The sequence below is a fragment of the Chionomys nivalis genome, chromosome 3, assembly GCF_950005125.1.
Source record: "Chionomys nivalis chromosome 3, mChiNiv1.1, whole genome shotgun sequence".
In the NCBI taxonomy this organism is placed as follows: Eukaryota; Metazoa; Chordata; class Mammalia; order Rodentia; family Cricetidae; genus Chionomys; species Chionomys nivalis.
The window spans coordinates 96,766,078-96,779,111 of record NC_080088.1 but is presented as its reverse complement, the minus strand read 5'-3'; the positions used below and the strand labels follow the sequence as shown (position 1 = coordinate 96,779,111).

At 48.8% G+C, this 13,034-nt stretch overlaps 1 protein-coding gene across 1 annotated transcript in view; it reads right to left on the bottom strand.

Annotated features, from left to right (window-relative positions):
• Window positions 1–12,704, bottom strand: part of LOC130871393 (mucin-12-like) — a 52,659-nt gene extending 39,955 nt beyond the window's left edge. Inside the window, exons 1-3 of the mRNA XM_057764731.1 lie at window positions 12,598–12,704; window positions 5,295–5,419; window positions 4,922–4,990 (exon numbers count right to left, since the gene is read on the bottom strand). Coding sequence (XP_057620714.1) covers window positions 4,922–4,990; window positions 5,295–5,419; window positions 12,598–12,704 — 301 coding nt within the window. The remainder of the gene's footprint in view (window positions 1–4,921; window positions 4,991–5,294; window positions 5,420–12,597) is intronic.
• Window positions 12,705–13,034: the final 330 nt, after the last annotated feature.

Here is a 13,034-nt window from a genome sequence, read left to right as displayed (position 1 = left end):
GATGATGGTGAGCCTTCCTCAGAGCCCAGCAACCTTTTCGCAGAGAGGAACCATCTCAGAGAAGGCAGGCTAGATGATAGTGAACCTTCCTCGGAGCCCTGCAACCTTTTTATTTTTTGTCTTCTTTCCCCATGTCCCCCCTGAAGCTGCCCACTTCCGTTGCTTTCTTGTAGTTGGGGGGATGCTGTCATTTACACCTAAGATTTTATGGGCTATTCTTCACCCCTGGTCAGAGTCAGAGATGAGAGAAACCAGTATTCATTGTCTCTTCCCCTCATGGAACTAAACTCTGAGAGACCTCTCCTAACATCCGAACCACGTGCACACGCACATGTGCGCGCGCACACACACACACACACACACACACACAAAGAGCCACTGGGTCCCACTCACTGGCCAAGTCCAAACAGGAACAGTGGGTCACCACTGTAGGAGCAGGAGGGGACCAAGGCTGCACAAATAGGCAGGTGCCACCGAGCCTGATGCCCTGAGTTCAATCCCTGGAACCCACAGGTGGAAGAAACGAATCAACTCTTGCAAGTTGTCATCTGACCTCCACACGGGTGCTGTGACACATGCACACACACATACACACACACACACACACTCACTACAAAATAAATGTAGTAAAAATATCAATCTTTTTTCCTCCCTGACGCAGCACCAGGGGATCTAATGCCTTTCAGCTAATTCCAGCTCTACGCTTCCACGGTCAGGCAAGAAAGGTCAAGATTGCAAAACACAAGGAACTCCTCCCATTCATTGTTGATGGAGAGAGTCTCCCTTCCCCCTCCCCTGCCACCAAGCAGTTAGTGAAACTCACCCCTTTCATAAGATCTAGGTACAGCTATGGCCCCAAGAGATGCTCATTTCCTTCCTGGGAGAAAAGGATGCTGCCAAACCTTCTTACATCTCAACATGGAGTTTCAGTTTTTCAGCCAAATGGGGATCAGGGGTGGATAGGACAAAGACACACGTACGGAGCAGTTTTGTTTACAGTAATGTACTTCTTGGATTTATGTGGGGAACTAGACACTTGTTGACTTCCTGTCCTGGCAAAGGAGGTTGGGGGCTCCAGGCTGAGAGGTTATGGTAGTGACATGGTGATACCAGGGAAGGACAGGAAGAGGCATGAGAGAGGAAGAGGATGGAGAGGGTGTAAAGGGAGGGCTCTGTCCCATCATCCTTGGATGAAGCCATACCCCATACCTACTTAGAGCGGTTCAGACGCCACGAAGAGTAGAAGGAAAAGGTGTAGACTCAGGATGGGGAAGCAGAGGCTTGGGGGCACACACTGGGGAACCTTTGACACCCGACCCTATGAGGACCTAGGAACGGAGATGTGAGAATGAGGTGGGGGGTTCAGGGCTAGGTGCTGGGATGGAGGAGGGAGCAGGTTTGCAGGTACCAGGATAGAGGTGCAAGGATATAAAGTCAAGGTAACCCTCAGCTACTTAGTTCAAGGCCAGGCTGTGCTTTATGAGACCCTGTCTTTAAAGGAAAACTGGAAGAGGCGGAGGACTGAGGGAGGAGACTCAACTGAGGATCAACTCAGAGTGAGGAGCTTTGGGGGGTGAGAGCAAGAGTTATAGTAAGGAGCTATGAGGGGGTGACCAGTTTCAGGCTTCCCACAGGTGCAAGTTCAGGCTGCCCACAGGTGCAAGTTCAGACTGCCCACAGGAGCAAGTTCAGGCTGCCCACAGGTGCAGGTACAAGGTGAAGGATAAACATTGTTAGGATAATGATAGAATGCAAATGCAGAAATAAGAACTAATGGACTGAGGATGTAGCTCAATTGGTAGAGTGCTTGTCTGGCACCCAGAAGGCCCTGGTTTCAATCCCCAGCACCACAAAACCCAGCAGCAGTGGTGCATACCTGCAATCCCAGCACTTGGGAGGAGACAGAAGGATCAGAATGTCATAGCAAGTTCAAGGCCAGCCTGGGATACACGAGGCTCTGTCTACAATGGAGACCTGAGACCAAGACAGAGAGGAGATGAGGTTGGACGGGAGAGAGAATCTGAGAGAAGCAATGGGAGGATAGACAAGGGCAAAAAAAATCTGCCAAATCCATGTGAAGTTCATAGTAACTGTGCGAAGTTTCGGGGTAAAGGCCTGAGGGCATCACACCCATTTCACGGATGGGGATACTGAGGCAGAGGATAAGACTGATTTGCCTGCCATACTGGAGTGAAGAGCACAGATACATTCTCTAAGTGGGTTTCAACCAAACAAAGAGAAGGAAGGGGGGGCAAAGAAACAGACTTATTTTGCCTTTTGCCCAAGAACCCCGGAAGCCTGGGGGTGTGGGTACTGGAACCAGTTCTTGCACAATGGACCCAGCCCTGCAGTCCTGGGTGGGGTGGAAGAGCACGGAAGTGGCCCTGCAGGGCTTGGGATGGCGACGATGAAGCCACCTCAGGTCTTTGGATGTGGACCTGCCACAGAATGGACATTGAGAGAGAATGCTCAGCCACACGTGGGAGCTGGCTCAGGGGAGTCACTGCCTGGTCCCCACCCAACCACCTGCCCGGACAGAGAGTTTGGGAGAGTTGCTTAGTAACCCCTCCTCTGTGGCCTCACCCTCACGTCGGTTTCCACCTTCTCGGGGCAACAGGGAAGTTTTCATTATTAACTACAGAGAAAAGAAAAGAGGGTGGGTGGAGGGGAGGAGACAGGGACTGCATGACCCAGGAAGGGTCTGTCAGGAATTGTTCCTTCCTCAGGAGCCATGGCACATGCTCTCTGGCACCAGACACGTCTGGTTAAGCTCTGGCTAAGGAGGTCAACATGCCCTCAGTGCAGGAAAGCCCTGTCTCCAGGCAGCAAGACTCACCCGTTGGGGAATCCTAGGAGCCCAGTTTGGAAAAAGTTCCTTTGTTGTTTTTATCCCAGATCTCAAACCATTTCCTGTTCTAGGTCTGGGACCTAGGTAGCAGCTCAAGAGGTCACATAGTTGGGCAAAAGTTGTAGTGTCTGGGGACCCCACCCACCCCTTCATCTTTCTAGCATACCTGTCTGGGGGCTGGTATCCTTGTCTCTCCCCTGGGAATGTGCCCCCAAACACTTAGGGCCACCAGTAACAACAGCAGCAGGGCGTCAGCCCCCCCCCCAGGTTCCCAATCAGTGCCCTCCAGTGCACTGCCACCTCACAGTGCCAGCCTGAGACCAGTAGGCACCTGTGGAGAAGCAGCTACAAAGGGAGTCACAGACTTCAGACAGGTTATAGACTGGTAGGCAGGGCCTCACAGGCTGGGGTCCACCACCCTAGGGCACATGGGTAGGGTCTCCAGAAGGGACAGTGGAGTGTGGTGGCTCACATCTATAATTCTAGAGCTTGGGGAACTGATGTGGGAAGTCCTTCTGTATATGTGTTGCTTTTATTGGTTAATGAATAAAGAAACTGCTTTGGCCTGTGATAGGACAGAGTAGAGCTAGGTGTGGGGGACTAAATTGAATGCTGGGAGAAAGAAGGCGGAGTCAGTAAGAAGCCATGTAGCCAGTGTCAGAGACAGATACACCAAAACCTTGCTGGTAGACCATGAGCCTCATGGTAAAATATAAAATAATGGAAATGGGTTAATTTAAGATAAAAGAGCTAGCTAGCAATATGCTGAAGCTATTGACCAAGCAGTGTTTTAAATATAGTCTAGCTTCTATGTGATTATTTTGGGTCTGGGAAGCCAGGAATGAAGAAGCAGGCTCCACCTACAGGAAATGAAGATGAGAAGCTCAGGAGTTCAAAGCCAGATGCCACTACTTAGGAGACCGAGGCCAGCATGGATCACATAAGACTTAGAGAACAGGACTGAAAAAAAAAGAGGAGAGGGAGGAAGGAAGGAAAAGGGGGCAGGCAAGATGGCTCAGGGGGGCAAAGGTGCTTGCTGCTCAAGCCTGGTGTAGCAGTCTGAGTTCAATCCCTGGAACCCACGTAAAGGTGGAGGGCGAAAACCGATTCCAAGGAGTTATCCTCAAACCTCCTCTCCACATGCACACAGAATAAACAAAGTGCAATCTTTAAAACTAAAACATTTGAAAATAAAACAAATTTAAGAACCAAAAAGACAAAAAGGGAGGGTCCGTGGGGCTGTAGATAGCGTCTCCACTCTAGGGCAGTGGACAGGACTCCTCTGGGAGGAGCATTGGGTGGTGGGCGTGACATTGGGAACCTCTCTTGGGCGGGGGCGGGGCCTATTGGATAGGGCGGGACCTCACGGGCAGGTTGGACCACTCTTCCGCAGAAAACACCGTCCCTGTTGGCAATCCATGGAGCCTTCCACACTCCAGGCGTGCAATTGGTGACAGAGACGCCTGTTCAGCTCCACCAAGAGAAAGGAGAATTCCGCATAGGCCTTGGGGGCAGCTCGGTGACAGATGGCTGGAGAGGAAGACAAGGGGAGATGACAGAAACAGGGCCTCCATTTTTTTCTACTCAGTAACCTGGCTTTAGTGACCAGAAGTAAGGCGGGGGAGGGGAGCTGCGGCTGGTTTTTCCCAGGTGGCGGCCCTGGCATAGACCCTTAGATTAGAAGGGGGAAAGAGACCCTGGCCTTCTAGCCTTGTTTGCGGATGCAGAGATGTGGCTCTATGTGTGTGCACGTGCGTGTACAAGCGTGTATGTGCGTGCGTGTGTGTGTGTGTGTAAGCCTGATAACCTCAGCTCAACCCCCTTCCACACCCACCCACTAGGTGGAAGGACAGAACTGACTACCACACATATACCATGCACATACACACATACACACACTCACACTCATGCGCGCGCACACACACACACACAAAATAAAGTGAAATAAAAAAGAAGGACCCAGAAAGTTGCCATTCACCTACAACAGTGGTTTCTTCCCTGGGAACTTCAAGGATTTGGTACTCTCTGTTGGAAATTCCACGCCCACCTGAGGCCACTCAGCCCTGGCCCTACCCTCGCCAGTGACACAACAGTAATTGGTGTTACTGTTCACTTTGATGAAATCCAGCTTAAAGCACGGGGCTGGAGGGAAAAGGGCAACATCCAGGTATGGGAGAGGAAGAGAGCTCCCTCAGCGTCCCCAGCATGTGGAGGAGCCACGGGGAAAGTGTGCTGTCACCTCGCTCCTGCCTGCTGAATGCTCACCCTCTCGAGACCCTCCCAGGCCCACCTTTGAGCCAGCTGAGCATACACTGTGCCTCCTCTCAGCCTGTGACAATGGCCTCAGGACTGGCATGCGAGCCCCCAAAGGTCTCCTGACCTGACTGAGCTTTGGTAGGTTAGACAGACAGCGTTGGCCTTGTCCCCTCCCACAGCCTCGGCTCACTCTGGTTGTCCTGACAGCCACCACCATCATGACTGGCACTCTGGAGCTCCTCCATCAGTGTCTTCTCACACTGCTCAGCTGGGGACCGAAGGACAGCTTCAGCAGGACCAGGGAGTCTATCACTCCTGAGGGGCCAAGGGCATTAGAGGCACACGGGGCACAAAGGGTCCCTGGGGTACCTTTAGGGCCAACCACAAGTGTCCTAGAAGGAAACATGGATTCAGGCTGTGACATAAAATGTCACATTCTTTTAGAGAGAGAGAGAGGAGGAGGAGGAGAGAGAGAGAGAGAGAGAGAGAGAGAGAGAGAGAGAGAGAGAGAGCACGTGTGTGCATGCACCGGTATGCAAGGACACTGTATGTGTATAGGTCAAGGGACAGCCTTGGGCATTGCTTCTCAAGTACCTTCCACTATTTTTTTGTTTGTTTGCTTGTCTGGTTTTGAGATAGAGATTCTCACTGGCCTAGAAGGTCCCCATATCGTCCATATAGGGCCTGTGAAGTTCCAGAGATGCACTCATTGTGGTCACAATCATCACCATCAGCTTCTGTCTATGTGTGTTTGTGGTGTGTGTGTGGGGGGGGGGGTACTCACCCATGCTCAGAGACCAAAGGATAACATCTGGTGCCATGTTCCATCTCTCTGCATTTACTCCTGTGGGACAAGGTCTATCTACTGATCCTGGAGCCAGAACAGTAGTCAGCAAGTCCCCAGTAAAGCACCTATCCTTGCAGCTTCTGTCCCTGAGGTTGCAGACATGCATGCCCATGTCCCGCTTTTTGCATGGGATTTGAACTCATGTCTACCTGTTTGCTGCACAGCAAACCCTCTTTCTTACCCATTGAACCATCTCCCCAGTCCCAAGCCCAGCTTTTCACATAGCTTCTGGGAGTCTGAACTTGGGTCTTTAAGCCTTGGAGACCTTTCCTGACTGAGTGTTTTCTCCAGTCCTGCTCCATCCTTTTCAGAAGGGGAGGCTCAGCCAGGGAAGCAGGGGAAGAATGAGTAACACGCTGTTCCTATTGTGTCATGATATCACCAGACTAGGGGCTGGAGACATGCCTCAATGGTTAAGGGCACTGGCTTTTCCAAAGGACCTGGATTCTGTTCCCAGCACCCATATGGGAGCCCACAACCATCTGTAACTCCAGTCCCTAATACCCTCTTGGGACTTCTGGCACATATGTGGTAACTACATGCCAGCAAATATTCATACACATAAAATAAATTTTTTTAAAAAAATATTGTGAAACTGTTGCAAGGAGGAGCGGGCTGCTTGTTGTACCAGCCATCTGGCTAGCTTACACCCAAAATAATCACACAGAAACTGTATTCATTTAAACACTGCCTGACCCATTTGCTCTAACTTTTTATTGGCTAATTTTTACATCTTAACTTAACCCATTTTTGTTAATCTCTATATTGCCACGTGACTATGCTTACCGGCAAGATTCTAACCAGCATCCATCTCAGGCAGGAGATCCATGGCGTCTGCCACTCTGCCCTTCTTCCCAGCATTCCGTTCTGTCTACTCCGCCTACCTAAGTTCTGCCCTATCAACTAGGCCAGGGCAGTTTCTTTATTCATTATCCAATGAAAACAACACACAAACAGAAGGACCTCCTACACCATTTTTCCTTTTTTGTTTAAACAAAAAGGAAGGCTTTAACTTTAACATAGTAAAATTACATATAACAAAACAGTTATCAAGCAAGAATTACAGTTACAATATTTATATCTTTTATCATAACAAAGGAAAACTATAACTATCTATTCTTCAACTCTATCAAAGACTTCAGAAGGTTATAATATTACCTATGTAATCTGGAAGTGCATTATAAACAACTTCCAAAACTCTAGAATTGACAGAGACATTTTGCTCCCTGGACAGTCACCCAAAGTGCTTTTGTACCGTTGGGGCATCCATCTTCAGTCTACAGGCCCATAGTATCCAGCGGACTTTTCCATGAAGCATGAAATTTTAGAGACAGTTCAGTCACTTTCTTCTGTGTCCTGCAGAATGTCTTGCAGATTCTTTCATGAAGCAGGTACCCCAAAGGATCATCTCACCTTTAGGCAAGTTCAGCAATCATCTCTCTGTGGGTCCTGCATGTCTAGTGAAACAGTCCAGGCAAGAGCAGTTTTTTGCCCAAATGGCTAAGGAGCCTCTTTGATGCCCATCTTTCTCTCTAAGTAGCTTGGTGTTGCCAGGAGCAGACATGTCTCATTGTCCTGAAAAGTCCTAAGTCACTAAAACATTCTAAATGCCATATTCTGAAGTCTTTGAAAATATAAACAATGTCTATCTAACTCAAATATAACTATGTATCTAGAAAATCTAATTAACATGACAATAAGTTTGACTATTATCAATGATTATCCATTAACAACCTATATTTTCTAATTATACATTACATTTTTAAATGAACTACACAATCACAATACCTTAATCAAGAGAAGAAATACACATATAACAAGATTGACCTTAAATTTATATCAATAAAGCAAAATCTATACCAATGTGAATTATTCATATCTATATCATATCCCCCTTTAAATGTAAACGAACAGTTATAAACAATATTTAGGAATATGGGCACAGTTATTTTTTTCCAAACTTTTTTCTGCTGTATAGGGGCGCTGTTAAACAGGTCCTTTATGGTATATCCTGTGTGCTAGGTTTATCTCAGTCAGCAGTTGAGTGAAGTAATTTTTTGAGGGTGTTTATGACAACCTTTTAGGAGGGCATGATCTATCATACCATATTGGTCTAGAAGCAATCCACAGGGTCTCATCCTCTGTGAAAACAAAAGAAGAACCTCTTTTTTAAAGACTAATATCCTTAGACCAGATTTTGATGTCATAATACTTTTATAATATACATGGTGGTTTAGCCTAGCAGCCCATACAATGAAATATCTCTCTGTACTTAGCTCCTTCACAGTCAAAAAAAATAAAGAAAACATAATAATATACAGAATCCAGACTCTCTGTGAATTTTTTATTTTTACATGGCTTATTTTTTTACTTTATTTAATCTATGATTATCTGTACTCTGTCTTTTTAAAGCCTTTACCCTTTTTTAAAAAGCATTAACTTTATTTTATGACTCTGTATACTCTATCTTTTCTCTCCCAAGCCTACATACATTTATCCAACACTGTGACCCATTTAGAGGTCTTTTATGTCTGAATCTGTCCTATTGTGAATCTATAATGTTTTACTGTTCCAGGAGCACTTCTTAAAATGTTAAGTGCTTTTTAAAAACTTCAGGTGCACCCTTGTTAGGGGTAATACGATACGGTCTGTTTGTCTGCCCAGTCTAAAACTTAAGCTTTGCTGTTATTATGGTAAATATGGTAATTCCTGCCCTCGCTCTGCAGAGTCCAGCATGGCAGAGACACTTCTGCCTCTGTATATGTGTGTATATATATGTGCTTGTGTGTATTCTCCCCCTCCTCTCTCACATATCTCTCCCCTCCCTCTCCTTGCCCCTCCTTCCTTCCCACAGACAGAGCTGGTACCAGCCAAATAGAGACTAAGTCAACAACCCCACCTTTGCAAGTCTCATGCAGTTGTTCTTAAAAAGGGAACCATTCCCCTGCAAAGAAATAGCCCCCCCCCAAATTTAATATAAAAGTCCCCCTCACAGAACTCCCCTGAAGATTCCCTCTGCCTCTCTTTGTGGTAGCTGTTGGTTCCTTTCCCCTACCCCACAGCCCCAGAAGGGTCTCCTACCTCAGGGACAGGATCTGGACACTCTGGAAACCATGAACAGTCTGGTTAAATCTTCTGTATCTGAAATGCCAAGGGTCTCTGGGACTATGTATGAACCTGTAGGCCTAACAATACCCAGGGGCCCATGCTCAGATCCAGGGAAAGATAGTTAAGCTCCCTCCTCCCTGCTCACCTGACCCTGGAAGGCATTGCTGAAATCTCTGTAGACCTTGCAAGTGCTGTTTTTGAGGTTTGGAGAAAATTCCTGGTTCACAGATACTTCCATGCACACTTCAGTCTCCACTGTGTCTGTAACATGGAATACCTAGCTCTGACTACTTCCCATCTGCTCTTGTCTGCCATCACTACCACAACTCTCTCATCCATAGGCTTCTCCATCATTCCTGAAGACTCAACTAAAGAAGGCCTGGAAAGGAGAAGGAATTCTGGAGAAATATCTGGGGGTGTTGCTCAGTTGTAGAGCACATGCCCAGAACCCCCAGCGAGGAGCTGAGGTGTGGCTCAGTGGTAGAGCCCCTGCCCAGAATACCCCAGTGAGGGGCTGGGGTGTGGTTCAGTGGTAGAGCTCTTGCTTATAATTCCCCAGAGAGGTACTGTGTTCTGTTATCAATACAAATAGAATAAATCAATTAATTCTGGTATTTTTTTTCAGAGGTGAAAGAAAGAAGGCCAACTTTAGGAGACTGGCCTATAACCCTTCCATTTTCTCCCAGGGTAGGCAGAATAACAGAATAATAGTCCCTAAAGATGTTCTGCCTTAATCCCCAGCAAGAACACATGACTATGTCATCTGATATGGAAGCATGACACAGATAATCTGTGTCAGGATGCAGATAAATTAAAAGGGACAGTTCAAACTTCTTTGAGAGCTAGAAAGGTAGCTCAGCAGTTAAGAGTGAGTATTTCTCTTCCAGAGAACTCAAGTTCAGTTCCGAGCATAACATTCTGTAGCTCCAGGCCAGGGGCATCCAGTGTCTCTGGCCTCTGTCTGTCATCTGCATTCATGCTGCTCACAGACATACACATATTAAAAACCATCAAGATAAATCTTTACTAAATTGCTTTGTTTCAAATTTTTCCTTTTGCTTTGTTTTTGAATTGGGCTCTCACCCTGGATGGCCTGAAACCTGCCATGTAGACTAGACATTTTTCATACTCGCAGAGATCCACCTGTCTCTGCCTCCCAGGTAATGGGATTCAAGGCATGTGCCAGCATGCTCTGCCCACGTCTGATGCTGGTTAATTGCCATCGTCAGATCAACAGGATTTAGAATCTCCTAGAAGACTACCTCTGGGCACATCTGTGAGTGAGCTTCTAGGTTGAGTAAGTGAGGTGAGAAGACCTTCCTTAAATGTGGGTGGCACTCTCCTGAGGTCTGGGATTCCAGACTGAATAAAAAGAAGTGAGCTGAGCCCCAGCATCCATCTTTCTCTGCTTTCTGGCTGTGGATGCTGCTCCTGCCACCATGATGGACTGTGTACCCTCAGACTGTGAGCCACCATCAACCCTTTATCCCTTAAGCTGCTTTTATCTCTGGTCACGATGGCACATACTTGTAATCCCAGCACTGAAAAGACAGAGGCAGTGGCACCTCTGTGAGTTTTAGGCCAGTCTGGTCTACATAGTAAGTTCCAAACTAACCAGGGCTACAAAACAAGACCCAATCTCCAAAAAACAAGTTGCTTTTATTGGGGATTTGGTCACAGTAGTGAAAGAAGCAACCAATAGAGACCTGCAATCCACAGAATGCTGTCATAGCTGCCAGCTCCATGGCACTCATCACAGCAGCCACTGGAACCAATAGAGACCTGCAATCCACAGAGTGGTGTCACAGCTGCCAGCTCCGATAGGAGTCACAGTCATGCCTGAGGTGAGTGAAGATGGCCGGGCTGGGGTCCGGAAGGTGGCAGGGGTAGATGTGTCATTGGTAGAGACAAAAGTGGTGCTGTCTGACATAGAGTATGTGGTAGGAGGTCTAGGGTCACCAAGGTAGACAATGGAACGGTGTACTGTGTCAGTGGCAGGTGGTTGTGAACTTGAGACAGACATACAGAATGGAGCCCTACTTGTGTGTGAGGTCAACACACTGGAGGTCACGTGAGAAGAGCTCATGGAGATCCCAAATGTGCGTGGTTCTGTGGCAGTGACTGAGGACGTGGCTGGGGAAGTCACAGTTGTATGGGTCATGAGCGATTCTGCAGGAAGGCCAGTGACAGGATTCACTGTAGCCTTTTCTAGTGGGTGTCCCTGAAGGGTGGGGAAGGGGGACCAATCTGTTCCAGTCACTGCCGAGTGGAAGGGGTGGTTCTGTAAATGTGGGGGCCGTGAGTGTCGGGGTGACATCAACTCTAGTGTGGAGCATGTGGTTGATGACGGGAGTGGGTGGCACACTGCCCATCTGTGTGGCCTCAACACCGCTGGCAGAGACGGGGGAGGAGAATGCAGACGGAGCTGCACTCCTCGCGGCAAGCAGACTCGTGGGGTTTCCCGCCATTGAGGGATTAGCTGTGTGACTGGTGGTAACGGTGGGGTGGGGCGCGTGCGGACACACGGTCTCTGTGTCCTGGCGTATGGAGGAAGGGGGGCTGAAAGCAGTGTGGACTGGTGGAGGGCTGGAGACCGTGTGGGTAGAGGTGCCATAGGATACTCAGTATTACCCACGGATAAGGGGGCGAGAGATGTGGCTCCGGTGGTGTGGGGGGTGTGCTAGGTGAGGAGGAGACAGTGGGTGTGAGTTTGGGACGTAAGGAGGTGACAGACAGGCTGTCAGTCAAGTGGCTCTGAGGCTGTAAAGGCGGGAGGTCTGAGGGAGGGGGACAGGGTAGCCGAGGTGGGGGCGTCTTGTTGGTTTCAGAAGTGAACCTGGCAGTTGACGGGGTGGCAGTGGCAGATGTGTCTGTAGGTAGGAGATGTGAAATAGAGCACGGACTATGTGACTGACCTGGTTGGAGAGCTGGGGGAAGAGACTAGAGATGTGGCCTTGGTAGTTGGGAGCGTCGTCACCAAAGTGGAGGAGCCTGTGCGCTGCCAGTAGTGACCGGATGCGTGTTTGGAACAATTGTGGAGAACGGGACCCCACTTGTGTGTGAAAGCAGTGTGTGGGTGGTCAGTGAAGGAGCGGTGGTGAGTACCAGAAGTCAATGTATCTAAAGGGGCACATGAAGAATGGGGTGGAGGCCGTGGTTGTCATTTCTGAGACTGGAGATTGTGTGGGAAAGTCTGTGGCTTCCCTACTGGATGTCACGGTGGTGGTGAAGAAGGTTCTAGTCACTGATGCAGTAGCAGAAGGTGGTTCTGTGGATGTGTTGGTGGTGACCACTCAACCATTGTGTGGAGAGCATGGAGAAAGGTTGAAGCTGGGGGTGCACTAGATGTCTGGATGGTCCCAGTACCTCTGGCAGAGGCAGACAAGGGAAAGCAGATGTGACTGGAAGGCTCGTGGCAAGGGGGCTTGAGAGTGTGGCTGTCCTGCTGGATGTGGCATGAGTTGGAGTGATAAATGGCATTGTTCCTGAGGTCTGGGGGCTTGGAAAAGATGCGGTGGGAGTGGAGTGGGTTGCTGACGTAACAGAACCTTTGTAGGTGGAGGCGATGCCTGTTGTGGCTGGTGGGACAGCGTTGCTTGAAGAAGAGGTGTTGAGCGCTGTAACTGGTATGATAGAGTCGTCCATGGTGGGTGAAGCCATGGGTGTAACTCTGTCCCTGCCACCAGAAGTGGTAGGCATTGTAGAGATCCTATCTATGGAGTAGATGTTAGAGGTGATGAGAGATGGGGTCTGGGCAGCCATGGTGACTAAGGGCGTGGTGGAAGACCTGACTGTTTCTGAGCTGGGTAAGGAAGGCCCGGTGGAAATGGCAGAAGCGGCAGGGGCCGGTGTGACTGTGGTGGAGGAGGGAGAGGGGGTCTCTGAGGTCAGCAATGTCGGGGCATTGGTGGAAGGGCTGGAGAGGGTGGCCTGAGATGGGCTGAAGACACGGCTTTGGTAGTTGGGAATGCGGTC